At 40.7% G+C, this 22749-nt stretch overlaps 1 protein-coding gene across 6 annotated transcripts in view; it reads right to left on the bottom strand.

Annotated features, from left to right (window-relative positions):
• Nucleotides 1-693: 693 nt before the first annotated feature.
• The window catches only part of HYCC1 (hyccin PI4KA lipid kinase complex subunit 1), a 431878-nt gene continuing 409822 nt past the window's right edge, over nt 694-22749 (bottom strand). For 2 of the 6 annotated variants that reach the window (XM_078663565.1, XM_078663567.1), the window contains 2 exons: nt 7533-7738; nt 694-4806 (listed from right to left, as the gene is read on the bottom strand). In XM_078663565.1, the coding sequence (XP_078519691.1) occupies nt 4792-4806; nt 7533-7738 (221 nt within the window). In that variant the 3' untranslated portion in view covers nt 694-4791. Of the gene's footprint in view, nt 4807-7444; nt 7739-22749 lie in introns of all 6 variants that reach the window. The other 4 variants (XM_078663564.1, XM_078663566.1, XM_078663562.1 and 1 more) reach the window with 2 other exon arrangements.

The raw sequence follows: 22749 nt of genomic DNA, 5'->3' as shown, positions 1-22749 counted from the left end.
CAGTGGCCTCACAATTTGATAGAGTTGGGATAATCACGGCATAATCATGATTTGATTCTTTAGTCCACTTGTTCCGGTTTCCAACCATTTCTCTTAATTCACTTGCATTAGGAATTTTGACCATGTCTGCAACAGATGAGGTGTTCACAGTGCTATAAATGTAAACCCCACAAGTGCATTGCATTTTATATGGTCTAATTCAAGTACATGGCAGCACAGACTAATAAATATAAATAATGAAGATTCCTTCCTTTTTGCCTTTGCACAACCGGTTTAAAAATTTGACATATACTTAGAAATTGTAACAAAAGTAACAGTTCATTAATTGTTAAATGTACACACTGGTATTTATCGAAATTCAAATGTTGACTCATTTAAAAAAAATGACTAGAATTCTAGAGTAAGCAACATCAGTGAGCGTGAGGATTGATTTGAGAAAGCATGTTGTGTGTGAAACTCAGAGTTGACAGATTGAGTCACTGCTCCTCACTGCATTTAGAAAGGGAGTGCACTGTTGAAATGAACAGTGGGTTGAGGGCAGGGAGGTTCTTTCAAAGCATTGTGAGGGAATGTATGCACTTACATCACATGGTTCAATTGACACATCAAGTGGTGGGATTTGAGTACTACAAATTACAAAAGCCCTGAAAGCTGGATATATGTGGCCATCACAAACTGAAACAGACAAACAGACAAAATTATCAATACAAATTTATTGGCAAAAATATATATCCAAACCAAAAGTCAATCAAGAGCAGAAACCAACATAATATCATTTTTACAATAATTCCATTGACACGAAGACCTTTAAAAGTAATTTAGAAAAAGCTACATATAAAAAGACAACATACTGTATATGGACTATGAAAATATGTGATGATAACTTAGAAACTAAGAAAAGTCTACTTTAATAAAAATACACATTTTGTGTTGATCCTTCTATTGAATCCTATGGGAACACTTTTGGGAATTGTATCTTCCTTCTTCCTACACAGAAAAGGTGCTGTACCACACTGGACCACAGATAATCCACAGGACAGAAGAGCCCAAATGCTTCTCTCAGAGTTCCTAATTTATGGCTATTATAAATGAACACAAAATGTGAGCTTCTTAATGGGCAATTTACTAGCTGACAGAACAGAAAATACTTGACTTGATTACATAGTTATACAACAAACCGATTAATGCAAACAAAGGTCTATGCTCTTGCCTCAGCCGGTCATTAATTTCATTGGGAAATGTTAAATGTATTTGATTTTACTCTTATCTATAATTTCCAGAGTTCAGGAAGTTGCAATCACTGAAAATAGATTTCACATCTGTGAACAGCAATTACATAAACCTCTTCCTTATAGATCTCAATCTCATAGGGATTCCTAATGAGGTTTCCTCCAAGATGGTAATCATTATTAATCCATACCTTAGGAGGTAAGAGTGATAGACAATTGAATCAAAAGCATCTTTGACATAAAAGCAAGGTTTAAGAATATTTTTGAAAGGGCGTTCTAAAAGTAAAACAAATGCATTCAATGATGCCCGCTGCACATGCGTATTTATGAGAAAGTGTACACAGCCATCTTGAAAAGGTCAAAAAAATATTTTATAATGGCCGCCCCCTATAGCGAGGCAAGTGATTAAAAATGAGCGTGAGGGGTGGGAAGAAGAGTATGTGGGGTCATAGTAGAAAGGGTAAAGAGGTTAATAAATTAGTGATTCGGTAAAGACATATTGCGTAGCAGGGAGAGAAAGTGGGCAACAAAATAGTCCTTCACATGCAATGCAATGGAGGATCTGAATGCCAGCAGTGAAGGAATACATTAGCCAATAAAAATACAGAGGGAACAAAATGATTCTGGACGGAACAAACTCGAGAATAGCAAGGAAAGCCATAGAATCAGATGCAGGAAAATGAGTTCGACAACAAATCCATCCAATCATCAGCATGCGGCTGACCCATACCCTGTTTTCTGTACGTAATGTATTGGAAACAATAGGTCTCCAAAACATAGTTAAAGTGGTGTGCAGCCAAGAACTAAGATGAGCCCACTCTAGTTTAGAAAGTGAAATAAGGGCACTAAAGTGCTTAAACACACAATGTTAAATAATATTATATAAATAAACACTGAGCAGGCACACCTCCACTGAGCAATATTCTTTTTAATTACCACTACTTTGTAAACATTTTTGAGTGACAACCATGTTTTATGACCCCTAAAATATCCAGAGCAATCTGAATAAATGATACATACAAAAATATCCAATATTTTCCATAGCAACAGAGTTATCTTGAGTAGTCAGCAAAAGGATTGCTAAAGGTTTTTTTTTGGGAGAAGAGGAGGGAGAATGGGACATAATTAATCTCACATCATGCCAAACATGGAATAGCCTAGCAGCACAGATTTGATGAGTGTTGGTGAAAACTACTGTTCTTCACCTGCCTTCAATGATAGCACCATTGCAAAATACAGAGTAGACTTGATAACGAGAGTAAGACCGTGATCAACATACTACAAGAAATGGTTTTGTATGAGCCATTATGTTAATAAAATTAAAAGCATCTTGTTCTGTAAACCGTGCCTTGATGGAACTGTTTTACGTTTCGATTTAAAAAAAAAATATGCAATATATAATTCTTTTTATTAAAAAAAAGAAAGAAAGTGGAGAAATACAGATCTTTTTACAAAGACATGACAATTTCCGCTCGAGACCAAGACAGGCAAATTGAGCCTGACTTCACGACTTTAAAGAAGCCGTAAAAAAAAGACACATTGAAATAAACCTTCCGGGATCCCAAGTAGTGTCGAGGCTTTTACCAAGCCTTTCTGGCTCCAATGCTAGCTATTGTTGGCCAAAGAGGAAGGAACTAAAGGGGGCTGATTTTAAACATAAGTTGGAATCACTGTGCTTGACAGCTTCACAGTATTCTGTTGCACAACTCACTTTCCAAACAACAGATTATATAATGTTTTAGCCTGCTTTACCTCTTAGCTGATGACCTGTTATGTGTCTCAAAGTGATGCCCCTTCCCCACCCTCAAGAATGGTAACTGACAGCAAGGTACTCTTAAGGTTTTGCACATCTGGATTCCACCATGCTGTTTTCATGTGTGTATAGACAAACACATTCCACTAGAGGCACAACTACAACATCCAGTTAAGAGGTTTTTATGGGCATTGGCACAGTTGGTTTCCATTCCAATGTGATTCTAACAAAGAATCTGCGAGGATACATGTTAAGGTTTGTAGTTAGGCTGCACTATGGTACTAATGTGTAATCAGAACGTTGCACTGTAGTTAAACATTTTAGTACATATATCTTAGTGAACTTGTTCCAAATAACGTAATTGTTTTGCAACATTTATTTTCACGGACAAGACATACACACACGCACACAAATGCACGCTCTACAATTCACTAAACAGTTGTGATATTACATTCAGCGACACGATTAGGGTTTTGCAATTTTAGTGACACAAGTATGTTTTTTGACATCCAATGAGGAGATAGAAATGAAGAGAGATTAGGTGTCTGAGACAGAAAACATTAGCATTCAATGGACAGAGGGAAATTTCAGACGTTCCTGTAAAAGACAAATGTAACCCCTCTTGTACAAAAAGGCGATATCGGAATCACAGCGTAAAACAGTACTCATCATAAACTTAAAAGGAACCTGCAAAGCTAAAGGAATACGGGCAGATTTCTCCAGAAAAATATCTCAAAGATAATCTTTCTTCATAATAAACTAAAAACATGCTATTTTTGTCGGACAAATGTACATGATCTAAATACTTCCCAAAAAATAAGTTCATCCATCCTATTATACGTTTTACGTATGACTTCGATAACACGAATTACAAGGTGAATTTACAGCAAAGCAGGAAGTCCGTCTGAGGGTCGTCTTGCAACACTGAATACCAGTCCTGTGTCTTAATAGACTAAACCTCAAAAGTATGAGGCTACGGCTTGCCCAAGGCACCCAACATCTGCAGCTCTTCTTACCAGTGACTTTAAGGGAGGATTCTAAAATACATTTTGTTTTTACGATTTAGGAAAGCAGTCTTCCCTTATATCAATGTCACTTTCACAACATATAAAAAACATGCATCGTTTTGAAAGCAATGAAATATTTGGCCAAACGTACACTTCTACATTTTGGAAAGCATATCCAAACCTGTGGAAATGGTATTTACAAAGTTACCGGTAATTCCCTTCTACTAATCTGAAGAGAAAGTAATGCAGATGCTGGGAGACCGCTGATGACTTGATTGGTGCTTGCTGGGAACAAGCAGTTCTGTCCTTTCAGATATGTACATCAGTTTATCCTCTTGTAAGCTACAATTTGAAAACCTATTGGCTTCCACACCGATTCCAGTGCCAGCCCCCGTATCAACATTGGCTGGACTGTTTGAGACCGTAATGCCACTCACCTGCTCAAAGGATCTACTGAAAACAGAAGTGGCAGTGTTGCCCAAGCTGTTGCTACCAGGCTTGGGCAGGGATTGACTTGTTGTTAAAGTTAGCCTCTTCAAAGATACAAGTTCAAGATTTTCACTCATAGCTCTTTGAGTCTGCTTGCGAGCAAGGTGATCACGGCATGATTCTGCTGCAGCTTCTTTATCCTTCAGTCCAACCTTGAGTCCTCCGGACCTTCGCTGAATCTTCGACAAGGGTGGCTTGCCACTGCTGCTGTTGTTACTGTTGTGGAACAAGGCTGATTGGCTTGTGCTAGAGGCTGCCCTCGAACAAAACCCCTCGTCAACCTCAGAAATGTCCATCAACTCATCTTGACCGGTTAAATCGACAGCATCTGCCGAAGGGAACAGGAAAAGTCAGATGTACATTTAAACGTAAATAATCTTCTCATTTGATATAATGTATAGACAGGATGCAGAGATTTAAGAAATAAATCCAGTGACCGCCACCAAGCAAACTATTGGTCAGACGTGCAAGAAACATACCCATACCTGTATTGGGATTCATATACATCATTGTCCAATTGATTACTAAAGCATCAATGAGTAAAACGGCATGCCAATATGATCAAGTGCCAAGTCTGGATATGTTATTCATGCAGCAGATTAGAGCATATGAGAAAACCGCTAGACAGAATATACATTATTGTGAGAAAATAAGACCATGAACCCAAGCAGAAATCAGTGTAATCAATTCGAAAGATTTTCGGTGCCCAAGAACTTACCCTGATTGTAAAATCATTTTAGCAAACCCCATAAGCATATAGGACTGAAGACTGGAAAGGTCAACTTTTGCAATTGAAGTACACTCCGTACGGTTGGTTTAGATGGAGAAACCCCAGTAAACTGCAGAATCAGGATCACATACCTCTCCATGAGATGGGCTCTAAGACATTTTCGGATTCACAATTTATTGGGAATGATTGCCACTTTGCGGTTGGAACCAATAGACGATTGCTTGGATACAATGCTTAAAATGTTCTAGGAAAACATGCAGCTTTCATTCAAGATAGTAAACTACTAAAGACTATCCCACAGTTAAATTCACTGTACGATGTGAAAAAATGAATGTTTTTTATTCCTAAGGAGAATCATGTACACCAATAATGAGTCACTGGCTCCACCGGAGAGGGACTTATGAACATTCAGAGAACCTTTTTATATCTATTCATTTAACCAAAGAAGAATTCAGACCTGTTCCTTTTAGACCTTACATGCCATTTCAATCACAAACGGTCCACAATCTAGCACAGGAATCAAATACTTCTATGTTGTAAAGCTGCAGCATTCGGAGTATTTTGCAGAGATACCAATCATTGGATCATAAACATTCACTTCCTCAATAACTCTAGAATTGTTACAACGACAATATTTGAAAGAAGGCACTTTTTCTCCACAGTCACTATCTTCTGCGATGTCTAAAAATGCAGAGGATAAAAATGTACATCTGGTGCACAGGCACATCCAATTATGGGAAGAGGGTGTAGAGGTGCTGCTATTGCAGAATAGGGGGTGAGCTTAAGGGTGGATTTGAAAAATTATATTGTGGATATTTTAAAGATGCTACTAAAACTTCCTCACCGAAGATTCTTTCAATGATAAACCGAATACTACCATGCCAAAATTAATGTATGCACTATCCACCATCTAAGCACTCTTGGACCATGAAAGTAAATAGGCAAGCAAAAAAAGTTCTAATTAGTAGGAACAAGGATTGGTCCTAATCAATAAAGAGACCTCCCTGAACCTGAAGATAATTTCATGCAAATGGAGTATGGAAAGTGTCAAAAGACTATAGGCTTCCGCCTCGTGAGGACTGGACTGCTAAGGACTGAAATCGCACTGCGCAACCACATCCATTTCTGACACAAAGGATGAGAAGAATGGGGTAAATGCTTTAATGAAGTTTCAGAAAATGTCTGCGGACGTCTTGAGATAAAAGGAGCGTGGATGGAGAAAAAGGGGTTAGAGAAACAGAGTGAGTGAGAGCTAAAGCTAATTGAGCCTATGTGAAAAAGTAGTTTTGTCTGGAACTGGCTGCAGTCTAATATTAGTCACCTATTCTGCTGCAGTAGGCAAAGGAGAAGGGCAGCAATTGAGTCAGCTACTTGGTAATAACTTTCTTCTGTACGGATGTAGACAGCAAGTCAACCTTGAAAGAGATGGATCAAAACTTCATTTCAACAGGTGAATTTCTAGGTGCAGTATTCGAAATACCAAATTACTCCTTGAATAGGGCTCATGAGTCTGAGATGGTGAGGGATATGGGGTGCAATACCACCTCACTCAACAGTCATCTATAGTCTCAAAGGGAATACTTGGCTATTATTACATTCTGAACCGACTTGGAGGCTCTTGGTGTGGTGATACCTGGTAAGGCGTTTGTCCCATAGGATTGGCTCTGTAAACACAGATGCTAGTTTAAGATAACAAAAATTCTCGGATAAAAAGAAGACACAATTACAAACGTCAGAAAAATGAAGCAGAGAACACTACGTTTCTGTTACTGTCAGGTGAAATGTAAAATTAAGAGGTAGAACACGTGGTATTATTTGCGGTGTAAAACAAGTATGACGTAAATGGGAATCTAACATGCCCTTGTGTCACATTCAAATCATTGCCAGCATTCATAATCGGCTTCTGGTCCTAGTCACCAAGTGGCAGTAGTTCCCAATAAATTGTCAATCAGGGGTCAGCTCTGCGAATAAATTTGATTGTGCAGTATTCAATCCTTTGTAGGAGATTGTTCTATATTTATGCCAGATTTACCAAATTCGAGTTAGCTACAAGAATTCTGAGCTTGCCACACGTTTGAGTGGTACATTCATCCGGGGAGCAAGTTAAACTGTGCAGAGTCTGCAGGCTGGTTAAGAGTGTTGTCTGAGCCGGTTTTGGCCAAAGGAAAAGCATCCACACATTATGGTGGCTGTTCCTCTGTAAACATGCAGCTGTGACCCTTTCACCTTCAGGTACCTTGGAGTGTAATTGATTACACATTCTTCTAAAACTGCACTCTGCCAGGTGAGTTTATCCCAACTCCATCCTCCACCATTTTCCTTACAGATTTTTGCCTTCTGATCTCTGTTACTCCTCTGCCCTCAGCTCTGGATTCTGCTGTGGATTCCTGCAATCCCTGCAAATCATTCTCTGTTTGGGCTCTGCCCTTCTCCCCATTCCCGGTTCTCTCGACTGATACGTTTGTGACACTAATTTCAGGAATGATCAGGTTGCCCAACTCAGAAGATTCAACACTGTTCTCTGGTTGTTCTAAAATGGAAGACGATAAGATAAAATAATGGCTGAAACAGAAAGGTGACATGATGCAAAATCGAACATAGAAGGAAAAGTCACAAAACCGACAGATGACAAATAATGCCAAGACAGACCCCACATGTTTTCATACAGCATTAGACTAACTGTGAAGCTAATAACAATCGTCATATTAGTAAGAATGATATAAACATTAAATGGCGTTACATGGAAACCTTTAGGAGAGCTGGAACTGGAATATGATCCACTAACTTGGGCTTGTCCTAAACATTCTGCTTTGAACGACATATATTTCATTTATAACTCTCCCTGTGAAGGTTTCCCTTATTCACAATTCTGTTTGTGCTCATCAGAACAAGGAGAATACACAGATAACTGGTTGAATGTCTAGTATTTTTCTTTCATAACAATGCAGACAGACAGGAACTAAAAGCCACCTGTCATTGTCCTAGGGTCTTTCCTCAAATTCACAACAAAGCATACTAAAATATAAATAGGAGCCGGGCTGAATCATTTTTCAAGATATTCTTTTTTACGTTTCTTCAAAAATGATGGTCTCGAAATCAGCCTGTAATTGGGGCTTCAAAAATACTGATGGTTAAACATATGTCAGTCTTGATGTTAAAGATAAGAAGCAAGTGTACACAGCTCTTCCGTAGGACAACTTAATGCTATAGCAACTGGTTTCGCATTGTTTCAATTTTATTTCACCAGAAACAAATTCAGACAGTGGACTTGGTTCACATGGGTATTTTCGGCCATAAACCTAAGCTTTTTGGCAGAAAATAACCTTAATAATGCCTACTAGAAATCCACAAAATATTTCCTGGAAAGGGTTAAAGGTTTTACTACAGCAAATTTTTCTGTCATAAGTATCCGGAGTAATGCCACAGAAGGGGGCAGAAATGGGCATTACAAGGTGTGGTTAGCATTATAAACTTGTAAATCTCTACAAACGTACATTGTGGGCATTCACAAACTCTCATCTGACCTCTTCCCCACTGGAAATGTTCAGAGATTTATTCCAGCCAAGGAAATAATCCCCTTCCATTATGAGAAGGGAAATGGATCACCCCCAGATTTGGTTGGGGCGTAGGGGAAGGGTTTTGTTCACAGGAGGGGAAAAAAAGTGTTTCTGTACATTTGGCTGCCTTTCCCACTGTATGCAATTGCATGCTGTGAAGAATTCAGCACAGTGAAAAAAGGCAGCCTTACAAAAATAATCAGGACAGGTGCACTGGCATGCCTGGAAACAGCTCCTGACTTGGATTTCAAGGTATACTATGACACCTTTTTAGTAAAATGTGAAACTTCAGAAAGTGGATTCAAGCAGAGTTGTAGAACTCCACCCATACACTTTCTTCCGTAAATTGGGTCCAATATGTCGACAACTACAGTTTTTTAATATGTGCATTATGGATATGGATGACCACCTCAATCTATGTCTTCAAAACAACCTTTTAGTCCTAATTAGAGCAATCTAGAACTGTCACAAACAAGAGACATTGGAAGGTCACATGCAAACCCGCCTCGCTTGGATTACATCCACTGTCATGAAGTTAAGAACGAATACTCCTGGTAATACATATTCCAGCATTCATGTTCTAATGGCTAGATTAGGGACAGCAATTACCTGGAATATTACATTTATTAATACACTATAGTATATGAACGTGAGTGTGTTTGTGCACATAAACTCACAAGTGTACAGTCAGGCAGGTGCTCAATTCATTGTGTGCATTGTCCGAATATTGCTTTTAATAATGTTGTAAGCATCAAAAATAAAATGTTCAGTGTAAAAGAAAAGTGAACGGCTGTGTATTTTTTTTATCACCCAAACGTTTGAATCACTTTTATACCACATACTCATTATTCTGTCATAAAATTTAGATTGGCTTTCACTTATAAATTACAGTTAAAAAACGGAAAGAAATCTTCGCTCTAGCCGTTTTATACATGCGTGTGACATGGCTAGAAGCCAACATTTTCTTTGTTTGCAGATAAGCAAAATTAAATCTATTTCCAGCTCATTTTAGTCTTTATAGAGCACACGAGAATGCTGTAAAAATGCACCTGAGGAGAATAAATCAGTCTTAGTACAAGAAGGTACGATCCAAACATTCAGATACCGACAACAGTTTACTCTCTCAACCAACTATGTAGTAAATGGACAATGGGCAATTTGAACGTTTTAAGTGTGTGGAACTACATTAAGTCAAAACAAATTGAATTGTCTCTCCGGGACCCTACCTGTCAGCAATTAAATTAATGTATGTTGGCATAATCTGTGAGAAGGTATTCGTAAGTTGCTTGTAATGTAGCGAGCTGAAACTTCCTGTACTCAGGGACATGGGTAGAATCAACTCCATGTTATGGCAGTGCCCAGTTTTCTACAAAGAGCAGGTAACACAAATCTAAAGGTGATAGAGTGCAATGAGATGTGTAAGGTATTTAGACTGACCCATGGTGCTCGGCAGGAGATTGATTGATTACAGCTAAATGGGGACACTAAAACACGAGGCATCCCTGAACAATCTCTATGGACTATGTAGTACAAAGCTAACTCGTTCTGTATCTTTCCGTGCTCTTTTTTGAGTTGCAATAAACTCATATAAAAAAGGGAGTAGAGGAATTAATCTAGGACGTCCCTCAATCTGTATAATTTAAAGAACGTATGGGCGGACAACTCCATCAAAATAAAACTTCATAATATCATCAAGCAAGATTTTCATGAATAACGTTTGAGTACCAACTGGTCAAGGATGTCAAACCTTTGAATTCAGCTTTTCTCTGCGCTTTTCTTTCCAATTCATTTTAAAATGACATCTCCCACCTACCCATCTACCTTTCTGTCTACTGCACTGCTCACTTCCTCCCTGGCCATTTCCCAAACCGATCTGGTGGTAGTTGCCGAGTGATTGTTGGTGCATGGTTGCTTTTTTTTTAGTATGGGCCGTAGACACGCTTCCTTCCACTCTGTTGGAATGATTCCTGTTTTTATAGAGCAGTTAAAATCTTTTGGATCATGGGGGCGCAGCAGGCGGCTAGAAGAGATATTGTCTTAGGTGGACATAGATCCTGGGGGATCCTGTTTTGGCTGTGGCCACGGAATTGTGTACTTCCGCTAAGGTGATAGGCTGAAAGCCAGTCTGGTGTACAAAAAGAGTTATTTTTACTTGTTCTCCTATCACGTTACCTACAGAGGGGGAACCGGAAATTTTGAGTGGATATGGGATATTTTTTCCTGAAAGTAATTAGCCAATGAGTCGCAGAGCTCCTGAGATTCCACGGGAGATTGTCTGCATGCTTGTGGGGAGATAAAATCCTGTACGATACTGAAAACGGGTTTTGGAGAGTTATTTGCTTGTTCAATTTGGTTGATGATAAAAATCCGCCTGGCGGTTTTGATATTCTGATGGTATAGGGACAGGGCCGGTTTATTTTACTGTCTTGCTAATTTTTACACTACCATGCTCCTCACTACACCGCTCCAACCAGGGCTGTTTCTGTTTGCCTTATTTCTGCTCTACTCTTTGCACATAGTCCTCGCACCTCGTCCTAGTGAGAGTGGCAGGGAATCAGACTAAAATAATGAGGTTTTTAAACACAATACATGCAGGAAGGCTCAATATGTGTTTTTTTAGGTCGAGCCTGAGGAGAGCATGCACTGCTCTGTGGCATGCTGTATTGAGGTATGGCATAGACGCCTGTCCATCTTTTTAATTGGCTCCTGTCACAGTCCCTGTGAAATCGTTGCCTTTCATTTGTGAATAGGCTTAGTAGTCTCTCTTTGGTACCGCCTTGTCTGCATTTGTTACCTCCCATCATGACTGGACCTTTTACTGATTACTTACTGTATAGCTTGAATTATCTGCTGGGGAGAACTCTTTGCTCAATTAATATAAAGAGCACTTGCGGGACACCAGCATTAGCAATGGCGGCTGCTTTTATTGTTTGTATTTATAGCACCATGCGCGCTTTCACTTTTACAATGCATTCTTTCGCTGTGTTTTTTAGTGTACGGGGGATATCACTGGAAGGCTGCCTGCCATTTCCCGAATTAAGTTTAGTAGCAGTGACCACGTCCAAGCGTGGTTTTTGCACTGGTGGACACTTTCTTTGGGTTTGCATTTGCGTGTTAGGCGCACTTTCACAAGGCATACATCGCCATGGTGACACTGCTACTACTGCGGGGAAAGCTCACCCAGACACTGGATGCAGGCCGCCTCCTTCCCAGGATGGGCATCTACTGCTGCGAGCTCTGTGGCTGCCACCAGTGTTTGGACATGATGGTACTTCACAATGCATTTTTTAAAACCATTTTCTAAAGGAGACATTGATTTGCAGGACCTTTTACTACAGACGGGGATATAGATCACTGGAAGGCTGGGAGATGCGGCAGAGGGTATGGCGATCAATTGCTAGGCTATGTCTCCTCTAAAGTTTTTCTTAGGTTTGAGTGTTTCCCGGGTGGGGAACAGCCTCTAAAATGGTTAGATCTTCCCACAAACTTGTATTGTTGTGGGTGTTCACTCTGTTTTGCATGGACACTCCTCCTCACCGAATTCACATTTTTTTTTTTTAGAGAGTTTTATATAGCGCGAACTTGAACCGAACCGAATCAGTTATCAGAGCGCTTTACATAGCACCAGTTACGTTACATGAGGACACACTCATTTTTTTTTTTTTTTTTAGGCACGGGGAGATTAAGTGATTTGCCCAGAATCACAGGGGGTTTTTGGCGTCGTTACCGAGAATCAAACCAAGTTCCCCAGGTCCGAGGTCGAGCGCCTTAGCCGTTAGGCCAACCCCTCTCCCCTTTAGCATTTTTAGCCCCAAACATTTCCGAATGCAACAACACAGCCAGGCTGGCTGCCTTCCTCTCCAAATTTATAAGTGGCATATACAAAAGCAAAATTGCAGCATTTTCCATTTTGTCAATAGGGATTACATTTTATTTTCTAAATGCCTGTTTTAAGCACCTAACTTGTAATGCGTTGCACCAAAACAGTTGATATTAAGGCCCTTGGTCTTTAGCTCAAACGGTGACCCTGACCACAACAATGATCTAACAACTGGTGCCTACTAATATTTCTATATTTGGCACATTGGTAAACACCACCATGTGCAAAATCCGCCCCCCTTAACACACCACGGATAGACTTAACTACAGCACAACCCAGTGTTTGCTCCATGTTTGTCATTAGCATAAATCGTTTTGCAATATGCTTTGGTGCAAGTATCATAAAATATGTGCAGTGTGTTTTCTCTTTTTTTGCACCTGTACAGTTTTACCAATATGACACCCCTCTATGTCACGATTTTGATTCGTTCAATCTAGGTTACTCGTTCCAGCCGGAATAATGGGCAACTTCATTGAATAGGAAAAAAGTAAAATTTAAATAAAATCCCATAACATGTCCCTGCCTTTTATGTGTTTGCGATATGCAAGTTTGGTTTGCAATTGCTGTAATGAGAGAAAAGTCTGAGCATTCAATCTATTAACCGGTCACATGGGAACTGTATTGCAGTTGCCCAAGTTTCTGGACATTTACTACAGAGAGAATACTTATTGTGCTTGCTCTTCACAACAAAACGCAAATGAGGATTGCGTTTTAAACTACTGCATGGATTGTTTGCAGACTGCTGACAGGATGTGTTTGATGAATCACAAACCACCTGCCTGATTCCAATGTCAGCTTCAGAGACATAGAAAGTAGCTTTGACAATTGCCACTCTGGCTGGACTGGGATGTGCCAGCCATATATGATGGTCTACCTGAGGTGAATATCTGAATCACAAACACTACAGGGTGACAAAACGTCTCTTCTCTGATTAACTCGTAGGGGAATTACTTTGTAAAACATGAGGGAAGATTATTACCTTATGCTATTCCAGTGTATCAGACGTATGTAGACAATAGCAACATCCTACGCGTGGGAGTGAAAGAATGGGCAACCCCATCCCTTGGTGTGATTGTAGTTCTAAATCACCTTTCTACTGGTAATAGTTATAGTCCATGTGCTTAAAAGCAAAGTTTAGTTTGCCTTTAATTATTTGAGCACAACTAAATCTATATTTTTTTTAAAGAATCCGTTGATATGCAGCACATGGAATATTTATGCAGAACCTCCACACACATTCAGACGTATAGCTAGGCTCAGAGCTGCATTCGTATGTAGTATTTTAAGGCAACACATTTAATATTTTAATCTTGTGGCAGCATCTCTGCAGCAGTTTGCAGAAAAACCAATGAATTATCTTTTAAGTCTGCCCCTGTGGGTTTAGCTTCGCTCAGCCATCTAGCCATCTTGTGCTTTTAATTACAGTTCAATTATATCTCTGTGAAGAATGACTGTGGCCAACACATTCAACATTAAGATACAGTGTGTTCTTAGGTGGGGTAGAGCAAAATATCTTCACTGGTGGTCTAATTCTTATTAAACGCAAACAGAAAATCTTGATTTAAATATCCACTAGTTGTCTAGTCTTGTCAAGAATAAATAACAAGCATTTGCAATGCAATAGGTCTCGCATTTGCAGGAGTTTGAGCTATTGGCATTGTAAATGACAATGCCTTTTATGTGTTTTGAAAACCGGGAAGCGGTGCTAAAAAAGGCTTTTTGTACTTATAGTCCTTGATTAATACGAGGAAAGCTGGCAGTAAAAGAGGCACAGTTACTGCCAGCCTTGCTTCTCGTAAGCAACGAGTATAAGTACAAAGTGTGTGTTTACGCACCACTTGCAAGTTTTCAAAACATAAATAAAAGGCATTGTCATTTAATATTCCAATAGCTCGCTCTCACAAACGCGAGACCTATTGCATTGCAAATGCTTGTTAAGTGAAGGTGGTAGAGACACAATACGTTTTAATGGTGCTGCTGAAGCAGGTTTGGGGGCATGTCCCTGCAATGCATCCCTGCAGAACGTGTACTATTTGCCAGTTGCACTTGAATGCCGCTGCATTGTGTCTCTACCACCTTCACTTAACAAGCATTTGCAATGCAATAGGTCTTGCATTTGCGAGAGTTTGAGCTATTGGAATTTTAAATGACAGTGCCTTTTATTTATGTACTGAGAACTTGCAAGTGGTGCGTAAACACGCACTTTGTACTTATAGTGGTTGCTTATGAGATGCAAGGCTGGCAGTTCAGGAGCTCTAGTTCTTTCTAAAGTCTAAAGCCCCGCCCACCAGTTTTACCAACGTCTCTGAAATGGAAGTAATCACACGTCCTGTTTCCTGAGGAGAAGCAGATGTTCCCAGCCCTGGGTCAGACATTTCTTCCTGTATTATTGTAAATTTGTGCGTAGCCTTTCACTTTTGACAGGAGAGGTTCATACAGCCAGCTTTGAATGGCGAGTTCAGGGGGTCCACAAGAACGTACAAAGAACCACTGGAAAAGGGTCCCCCTGTGTTACACTGGTAACAGGCCTCTGCAATCTGTGCAGCTAGTGCAATGACCGTATCTGGTTTTGTATTGTGAAAAAAGAGAAATTGTAGCAGCCATGTTGGGGGTGGGTTAGGGAGCCCAGTTCTTTAACGAGCTTTTAAATACTTAATAGTGTTGTTCTGCTACTTTCTAAGAATGCAGTGACCATTTCAAATAATAATTCAATGTGGGTGGATCGGGTACTGAATAGCCGTAGCTTCTGCATGTACAGTATCATTACGGGACAGCGTGTTACCCTGCAAACCTGACACTGCTAACCGTGTGCTTAGCTGTGGTGCCACAGACCAAACTGGATGTTAGGCATTAGGTTGGTTTAAGGCTAATCAGTTATGGGAACAGGCATTTTAATGGTGCTGCTGAAGCAAGTTTGGGGGCATATCCCTGAAGAATGTGTACTATTTGTCACTATTTGAATGTCACTGCATTGTGTCTCTACCACCTTCACTTAACAAGCATTTGCAATGACATAGGTCTCACATTTGCGTGAGTTTGAGCTATTGGAATTTTAAAAGTTAGTGCCTTTTATTTATGTTTTGAAAACCTGCAAGTGGTGCGTAAACACGCACTTTGTACTTATAGTGGTTGCTTATGAGAAGCAATGATGGCAGTTCAGGAGCTCTGGTTCTTTTAAAGTCTAAAGCCCCGCCCACCAGTTTTACCAAAGTCTCTGAAATGGAAGTAATCACACATCCTATTTCCTGAGGAGAAGCAGGTGTTCACAGCCCTGGCTCAGACATTTCTTCCTGTATTATAGTTAACATTTTAGTCATGGTCAGTTATTTCATTATGTTTTTGAAATGTGTGCCTAGCCTTTCACTTTTGACAGGAGAGGTTCATACGGCAGCTTTGAATGGCCAGTTCAGAGTTCAGGGGTCCAAAGAACATACAAAGAACCACTGGAAAAGGGTCCCCCTGTCTTACACTGGTAACAGGCCTCTGCAACCTGTGCAGTTAGTGCAATGACCGCTTCTGGTTTTGTATTGTGATAAAGAGAAATTGTAGCAGCCATGTTGTGGGGTGGGTTAGGGAGCCCAGTTCTTTAACGAGCTTTTAAATACTTAATAGTGTTGTTCTGCTACTTTCTAAGAATGCAGTGACCATTTCAAATAATAATTCAATGTGGGTGGATCGGGTACTGAATAGCCGTAGCTTCTGCATGTACAGTATCATTACGGGACAGCGTGTTACCCTGCAAACCTGACACTGCTAACCGTGTGCTTAGCTGTGGTGCCACAGACCAAACTGGATGTTAGGCATTAGGTTGGTTTAAGGCTAATCAGCTATGGGAACAGGCATTTTAATGGTGCTGCTGAAGCAAGTTTGGGGGCATATCCCTGAAGAATGTGTACTATTTGTCACTATTTGAATGTCACTGCATTGTGTCTCTACCACCTTCACTTAACAAGCATTTGCAATGACATAGGTCTCACATTTGCGTGAGTTTGAGCTATTGGAATTTTAAATGTTAGTGCCTTTTATTTATGTTTTGAAAACCTGCAAGTGGTGCGTAAACACGCACTTTGTACTTATAGTGGTTGCTTATGAGAAGCAATGATGGCAGTTCAGGAGCTCTGGTTCTTTTAAAGTCTAAAGCCCCGCCCACCAGTTTTACCAAAGTCTCTGAAATGGAAGTAATCACACATCCTATTTCCTGAGGAGAAGCAGGTGTTCACAGCCCTGGCTCAGACATTTCTTCCTGTATTATAGTTAACATTTTAGTCATGGTCAGTTATTTCATTATGTTTTTGAAATTTGTGCCTAGCCTTTCACTTTTGACAGGAGAGGTTCATACGGCAGCTTTGAATGGCCAGTTCAGAGTTCAGGGGTCCAAAGAACATACAAAGAACCACTGGAAAAGGGTCCCCCTGTCTTACACTGGTAACAGGCCTCTGCAACCTGTGCAGTTAGTGCAATGACCGCTTCTGGTTTTGTATTGTGATAAAGAGAAATTGTAGCAGCCATGTTGTGGGGATTAGGGAGCTCAGTTCTTTAACAAGCTTTGAAATACTTAATGGTGATGTTCTGCTACTTTCTAAGAATGCAGTGACCATTTCATATAATTGTACAATGTGTGTGGATTGAGTACTGAATATCTGTAGCTTCTGTTTGTACAGTAGCATTACGGGACAGCGTGTTACCCTGCAACACTGACACTGCCAACCGTGTGCTTAGCTGTGGTGTCACAGACCAAGTTGGATATTAGGCATCAGGTTGGTTTAGGGTGGCTCTGTTTTGAAACTTACCTTTGTGCTTACAATCTAACAATTGTGTGCTTGTGATCTAATACTTTGTTATGCTCTTTTTGAGCTAGAATAACTAAAGTTTTAACAGTTTTACATACACCTACAACCATGCCTAAAGTATTGAAAAATCGTACGTAATTTCAGATTTTAGTCTTCTAGGAGTGTGAATAAATATGAACTCGAAGTTGCAATGAGGGCACTTGTTTTGCACTGTTGAAAATATGTGTGCACGATCATTGTGCCACACTGAATGAAATGCTGGTTTTAATATGGGGAAACAGCTCTGCAGTCCTGTGCTCACCTCACAAGTGTCTGATTCTTCCTCATACAGCATGGGTGTAAGGTTTTTCAACAGTGTTGCATTTATATTTGGGCAATGTGCCCTGGACTGAGTGATATACTGCAGTTATTCACTGGTTGGGAGATATCCTCTTCTGGGCCAAGACACATCCTGTTTCCTATCAGAGCGGTACTCTATTTCCTGGGTTGAGGTACACTGTTTTTTGGATTGAAAGATGTCCCATATTCTGGTCTGAGAGATTGCCTGTGTTTTTGTTTAATGGATACCATTTTTGATGGGCAGAATACAATCTTCTGGGTTGATAGTTATTCTGTTGCGAAGATTCCCTGTTCAGGCTTGAGGGATACAATATCCTGGGTTTAGTGATACCCTGATGTGAATGGGTTGTATCCACTCTTCTACTTTTTTGATTCAGTGTTGGAAGATATCTGATCCAGAGGATGAGAAATGCTCTTCTGTGGCACAACAGTTGCAAAGACTACCCATTTGTCTTGAAGATACTCATTTGAGAGAGTGTGGGTGTTGTCTGTGAGAAACTTAGAGCTTGTTTTTATCTGCCTCTGTGCTTATACTACCGAGTCTGTGTGATCGCTTTGTGCAGAATATATGTACTCCAACTTATGGAATTGATGTACAACAAAGAGCTGAATTAGAGTGCTTCACAGTCAGGGTGATCCTTTCTAAGTAACAGAAGCTATATTATTTTAATGTCATTGGACAGGAGATGTGCTGTATGATGTGGTCCTGTATATCTGGTACTTACACACTGAGGAGAGCTGGCCTGGAAGCACAGTGCTTAGCAGTGACAAGTATTCCGTTCCTGAGGAAAGTTGATGAGGTTGGCTGTTTGTGCATGCTCCATCATACTTTACTGTAAGTGCACAAAGTAACTTTTTGTGCCTCAGAATGCCCCACTGCCTTCATCTGGAAACAATCATATTAATCACAGAATGCAAAGGTATGTGTTACAGTGTCCAGTGTTTTAGTGTTTTTCACTGTGGTATAGGTTTCACAAATCTCATAAGCGTCTGCCAGTTCCAGGACACACCGCATTTTAGACGATATAGCCAATAACACCCGTACTGTGCCCATTCCAGGATGGCATGCAAATCTTATATATATGTATTACCAAAGGCAGCCAACACTCATAGTTTTGTGGTCGTTGTTGGCTGCAGTTTTATTACCTTTACATACCTACACATTTTGTAATTCCCCTGGACATACTTTCATGGCCACGGTCAAAAACCATCACAAAATCAGGTGTCATACATTATTTTGCTGCTCATCACAAATCATGTGTCATAAATCAGTGGTGTATCATAAATCATTGTTTCATAAATTTGCTGTCATAAATCATTCTGCATTATCGGTCATAAATCATAAGCCATAAATCATTTGTTGGTCATAAGTCACTTGCTTGTCATATCTCATTTGCATTTCAGAGTCGTAAAGCACCCCGACGGTTTGTTATTCTGCTGTTTGGCAGGCGTGATCTCCTTACTTGCCACTTTTGGGGTCAAACATTGTTCTGTTAGTTTCCACTCCCCTTTGCCTGTGGGGGTAGCCTCTCCCCAGAGTTAGGCCCCAACTCGCTACCTTGATAGTCTCTTTTTGTGCCTGCCATCTGGCGGGGTCTGGGCTGCGAGCGTTGTCTCCGTTTGCTACCCCCTCTTTTCAGGCCTACTCACCCTGCCGTAAGGCATGCCAAAGCGAGCGGCCCTCCTACACACAGTCCTGTCGGTGTGCTTCCATAACCAGCAAAATGTACTCTTCTTATCTGCCACGCCGCCAGGGAGACTCAAATAAACATTTGGCACCGCTCCCCAGCTCCACGATGTAGTAGTGAGCTGTAGTGTGTGGAGCGGTGTCTTATATCACCCCCCCCCCCCAATCTTCCCACTGATCTTGGGGATGTACCCTGATTAGGAGGGATTCAAAACATCACTTGGCCCCCCCATGGGCCAGGTGACCATGGGCCTTTCTGGCGCTAGTCTGACGTGATGGAAACGCCCCCTCTGCTCGGGGCACTTTCCAGGCGGGGAAAACCATCTCCTTGCAGGGATCTGGCATAAGTTATGGCACCAGCCCTTGAGGCCCCCTTTGGAGGGTGTGGAGGCCTCTGCATAACTGGTTGGAGGCGTCATACATTACCTGAGCTTAAACAAACATCATAAGTTCACCTTAACTGTGATGTCAACTCTTACCCTACAATATATTTAACCGGGGTTCCAAGTTGGTCAAAACGCAAAACTAAATTTCCCCTGATGCGGACAGATCATTTTAAGAAAATACGACGGACAGTTTGTTTCATATACAGTAATGAACTGCTTAGTTGCTTAGATATTTTGTGACTTCCACAGGTCTAATTCCTGAATTGTATCTAAATCAACTATAAGTTATAACACACTGTTCAGACTTCATATGGGTATGTTTACAACACAATTCTCCAGTTTTGACCCAAAAGTTAATTTTTTTCAAATGCCTCATTTCTCATCTTTAGAGTAAACTTTCATGCTCCCAGAATAGTTTGGGATTCTGAATTGTTGGTGTGTGCATAAATGGCAATTCTCAGTTCTTTTGCTTATCCCAGATGTAAGGAAATTGTTACATATAAATATAGACACTTTTAAGAAACAGTCCATAAACCCAAAGCACAGGTTTTTTTAAATTTGGTTTGCACACTGTCCGACCTGGCACTTTCTACAGGGTCACCACAGATGTTGGATATTTGCCTTCCTTGGCTGAACCAGTTCTTGTTGACTTTTAAGACTCTGTGAACTTTTTCCCTGCCAACCAGTGGCAAAGTGTTTGTACTTTTCCCAATAAACATGGTAAAATTGACATACACCCAATTGGGACATTTAATTTACTTATAAATCCCTAGTAAATGGTCACATGTGTACCCAGGGCTTGTAAATTAAATGTTACTAGTGTACTGCAGTATTATACTGCCACTCACTAATGCAGCATTTTACAACATGCCTCAGGCCTGCCACGGCAGCTTTAGTGCAGCTTTAAACTGCCATTTTGACCTGGAAAAATACATCTTTTGCCAGGCATAAACCATCCTTTTTAATACTTATAAGCTACCCATAAGGTAGGCCCAAATGCTCATAGAGCAGGGTGTATGGTATTTAAAAAGTTGGATATGTGGGTTTAAGTTTTACATGTCCCGGCAGTGCAAAACTCTCAAAGGTGTTTTTTTTACTGCTGTAAGGCTATCTGTTCCATAGGCTGAAATTGGGCACCTTATTACACTTAATAAGTGCAAACTTCAGTTTAGGACCAGATGGAGATATGCTATTTAGACTCAAATTAATTGTAATTTAAAATCCTCTTTAATGGCAAAGTCAGACTTTATGTTACTATTCGGAAAATTCCACTTTTAGAAAGTGGCATTATTCTACCCTAAACCAAATGTGCCTTTCAACCTGTGTCCACGGTCACATGACTGTGAATGGCTCTCCTGTGGTGTTTTGTATTTTGCTTTCAGACACAGAGACAAAATAGGCCTAAGTGTGAGGGGAGAGGGTCTTCCTTATCTGAGGGCTGGGGAGGAGTTGTGCCCTGCCAGGAGTACACTTTAAAGGCCCCTGCCTGCAGCACACACACACAGGAACCTGACACCAGGCCTGTATTTGCTTTTGTCACCATAGACAGTTTGGAGCCAGGACCACGGAAAGAAGAAGAACTGACCAGAACCAGTTTTGAGGGAAAACCTGGGAATTCACCCACACAAAGGTTGGCACCAGGTATAAATGTGGCATCTTCAAACCCTCTCATCTCAGCACTCCTAAACCTGTGGAGGATTCAGAAGAAGCACTGCCCTTCTGGCTGCAGAAGGAAGATTAGACCTGCTTGCCTTCAACCCAGGCTCCCCAGTAGTGACTCCAAGGGTCAATTGGCTGACCCCCTGTTTGAGCTACACAACACAACAAGCTTTTAGCAGCTCCCCAGTAACTGCCTAGCTGACCAGCACCAACTGGACCTGAATGAGCTCTGTTTCTGACCTCTGCTGGAGTGAGTCCTGATCCCCGAGAGGTGCGGTCCAGGTTTTCAACCCTTGGCTTGCATAAGACTGTACTCCTATTGAAGGAAAGGGGAAGATAGAGAAGTTTTGGGTCCTTCAAACTGCAAAGTGATCTATTTGTGCCAAAAATCGACCCCCTGTGATGACAGCCAATGAGAAGCTCCAGCTGGACCTGCTCTTTGCACCGACAGTGCCATCCTGCGATGACCGCCAACACGAAGCTCCATCGAAAACCAGTTCTTTGCACTACAACTGTGACCACCTGTGATGCCTGAACTGTTCCTTGTGCCAACAACGACCTACTCATTGCCCCCCCCCCCCACAATGCGAATGGTAGCTCTTTGCACAGACTTGAGAAGGTAATACTTCAGTAGGACGAACCTGGTCCCTGTATCTGACCCACGCACCATTGCAGTTGGCCTGAAGTCGTGACATTCCCCAGGTCCAGAGCAACCAGATAAGCACGAGTGGCGCTTCGTGCCTTTTGGTGCCATTTTCGCCTAAAACTTTAAAAACTCACATCTCTGGTTCTACTTACTGGATTTTTGGTGTCAGTTGATTTATTACATTTTATTGAACTGTTTTAAATTGGTTTAAGGTTCCTGTGTTGTCTTTACGCACTGCCTCCAAGTTAAGCCTGACTACTTTTGTGGCAAGCTATCAAAGGGTTGAGCACAGGTTTATTTAGTGACTTTTGTGATTCACCCTAACAAGAACTGTGCTTATTATTTGAGTGGGGCTCTCACCCATCTCAACAAATAACCCAATTTCTTACACACACAATTTTTTTTCAAGGTGCTATATTACCAAACAATGTTAATAATATTAAAGTGCTCATATTTTCGAGTCATGAGCTGTGACATTAAGCCATCATTTACAAGCGTTGCTGTAGCACAAAGGGACTCTTTAGCTCAATTATCTTCTTCTTCTTTGCATTCAATTAAAAACACGAGTCTGTTTGATATGTCTTCTTTAAATCACAG

This window comes from Lissotriton helveticus, chromosome 10 (assembly GCF_964261635.1).
Source record: "Lissotriton helveticus chromosome 10, aLisHel1.1, whole genome shotgun sequence".
Lineage (NCBI taxonomy): Eukaryota > Metazoa > Chordata > Amphibia > Caudata > Salamandridae > Lissotriton > Lissotriton helveticus.
This window is presented reverse-complemented; position numbering and strand designations above follow the sequence as displayed.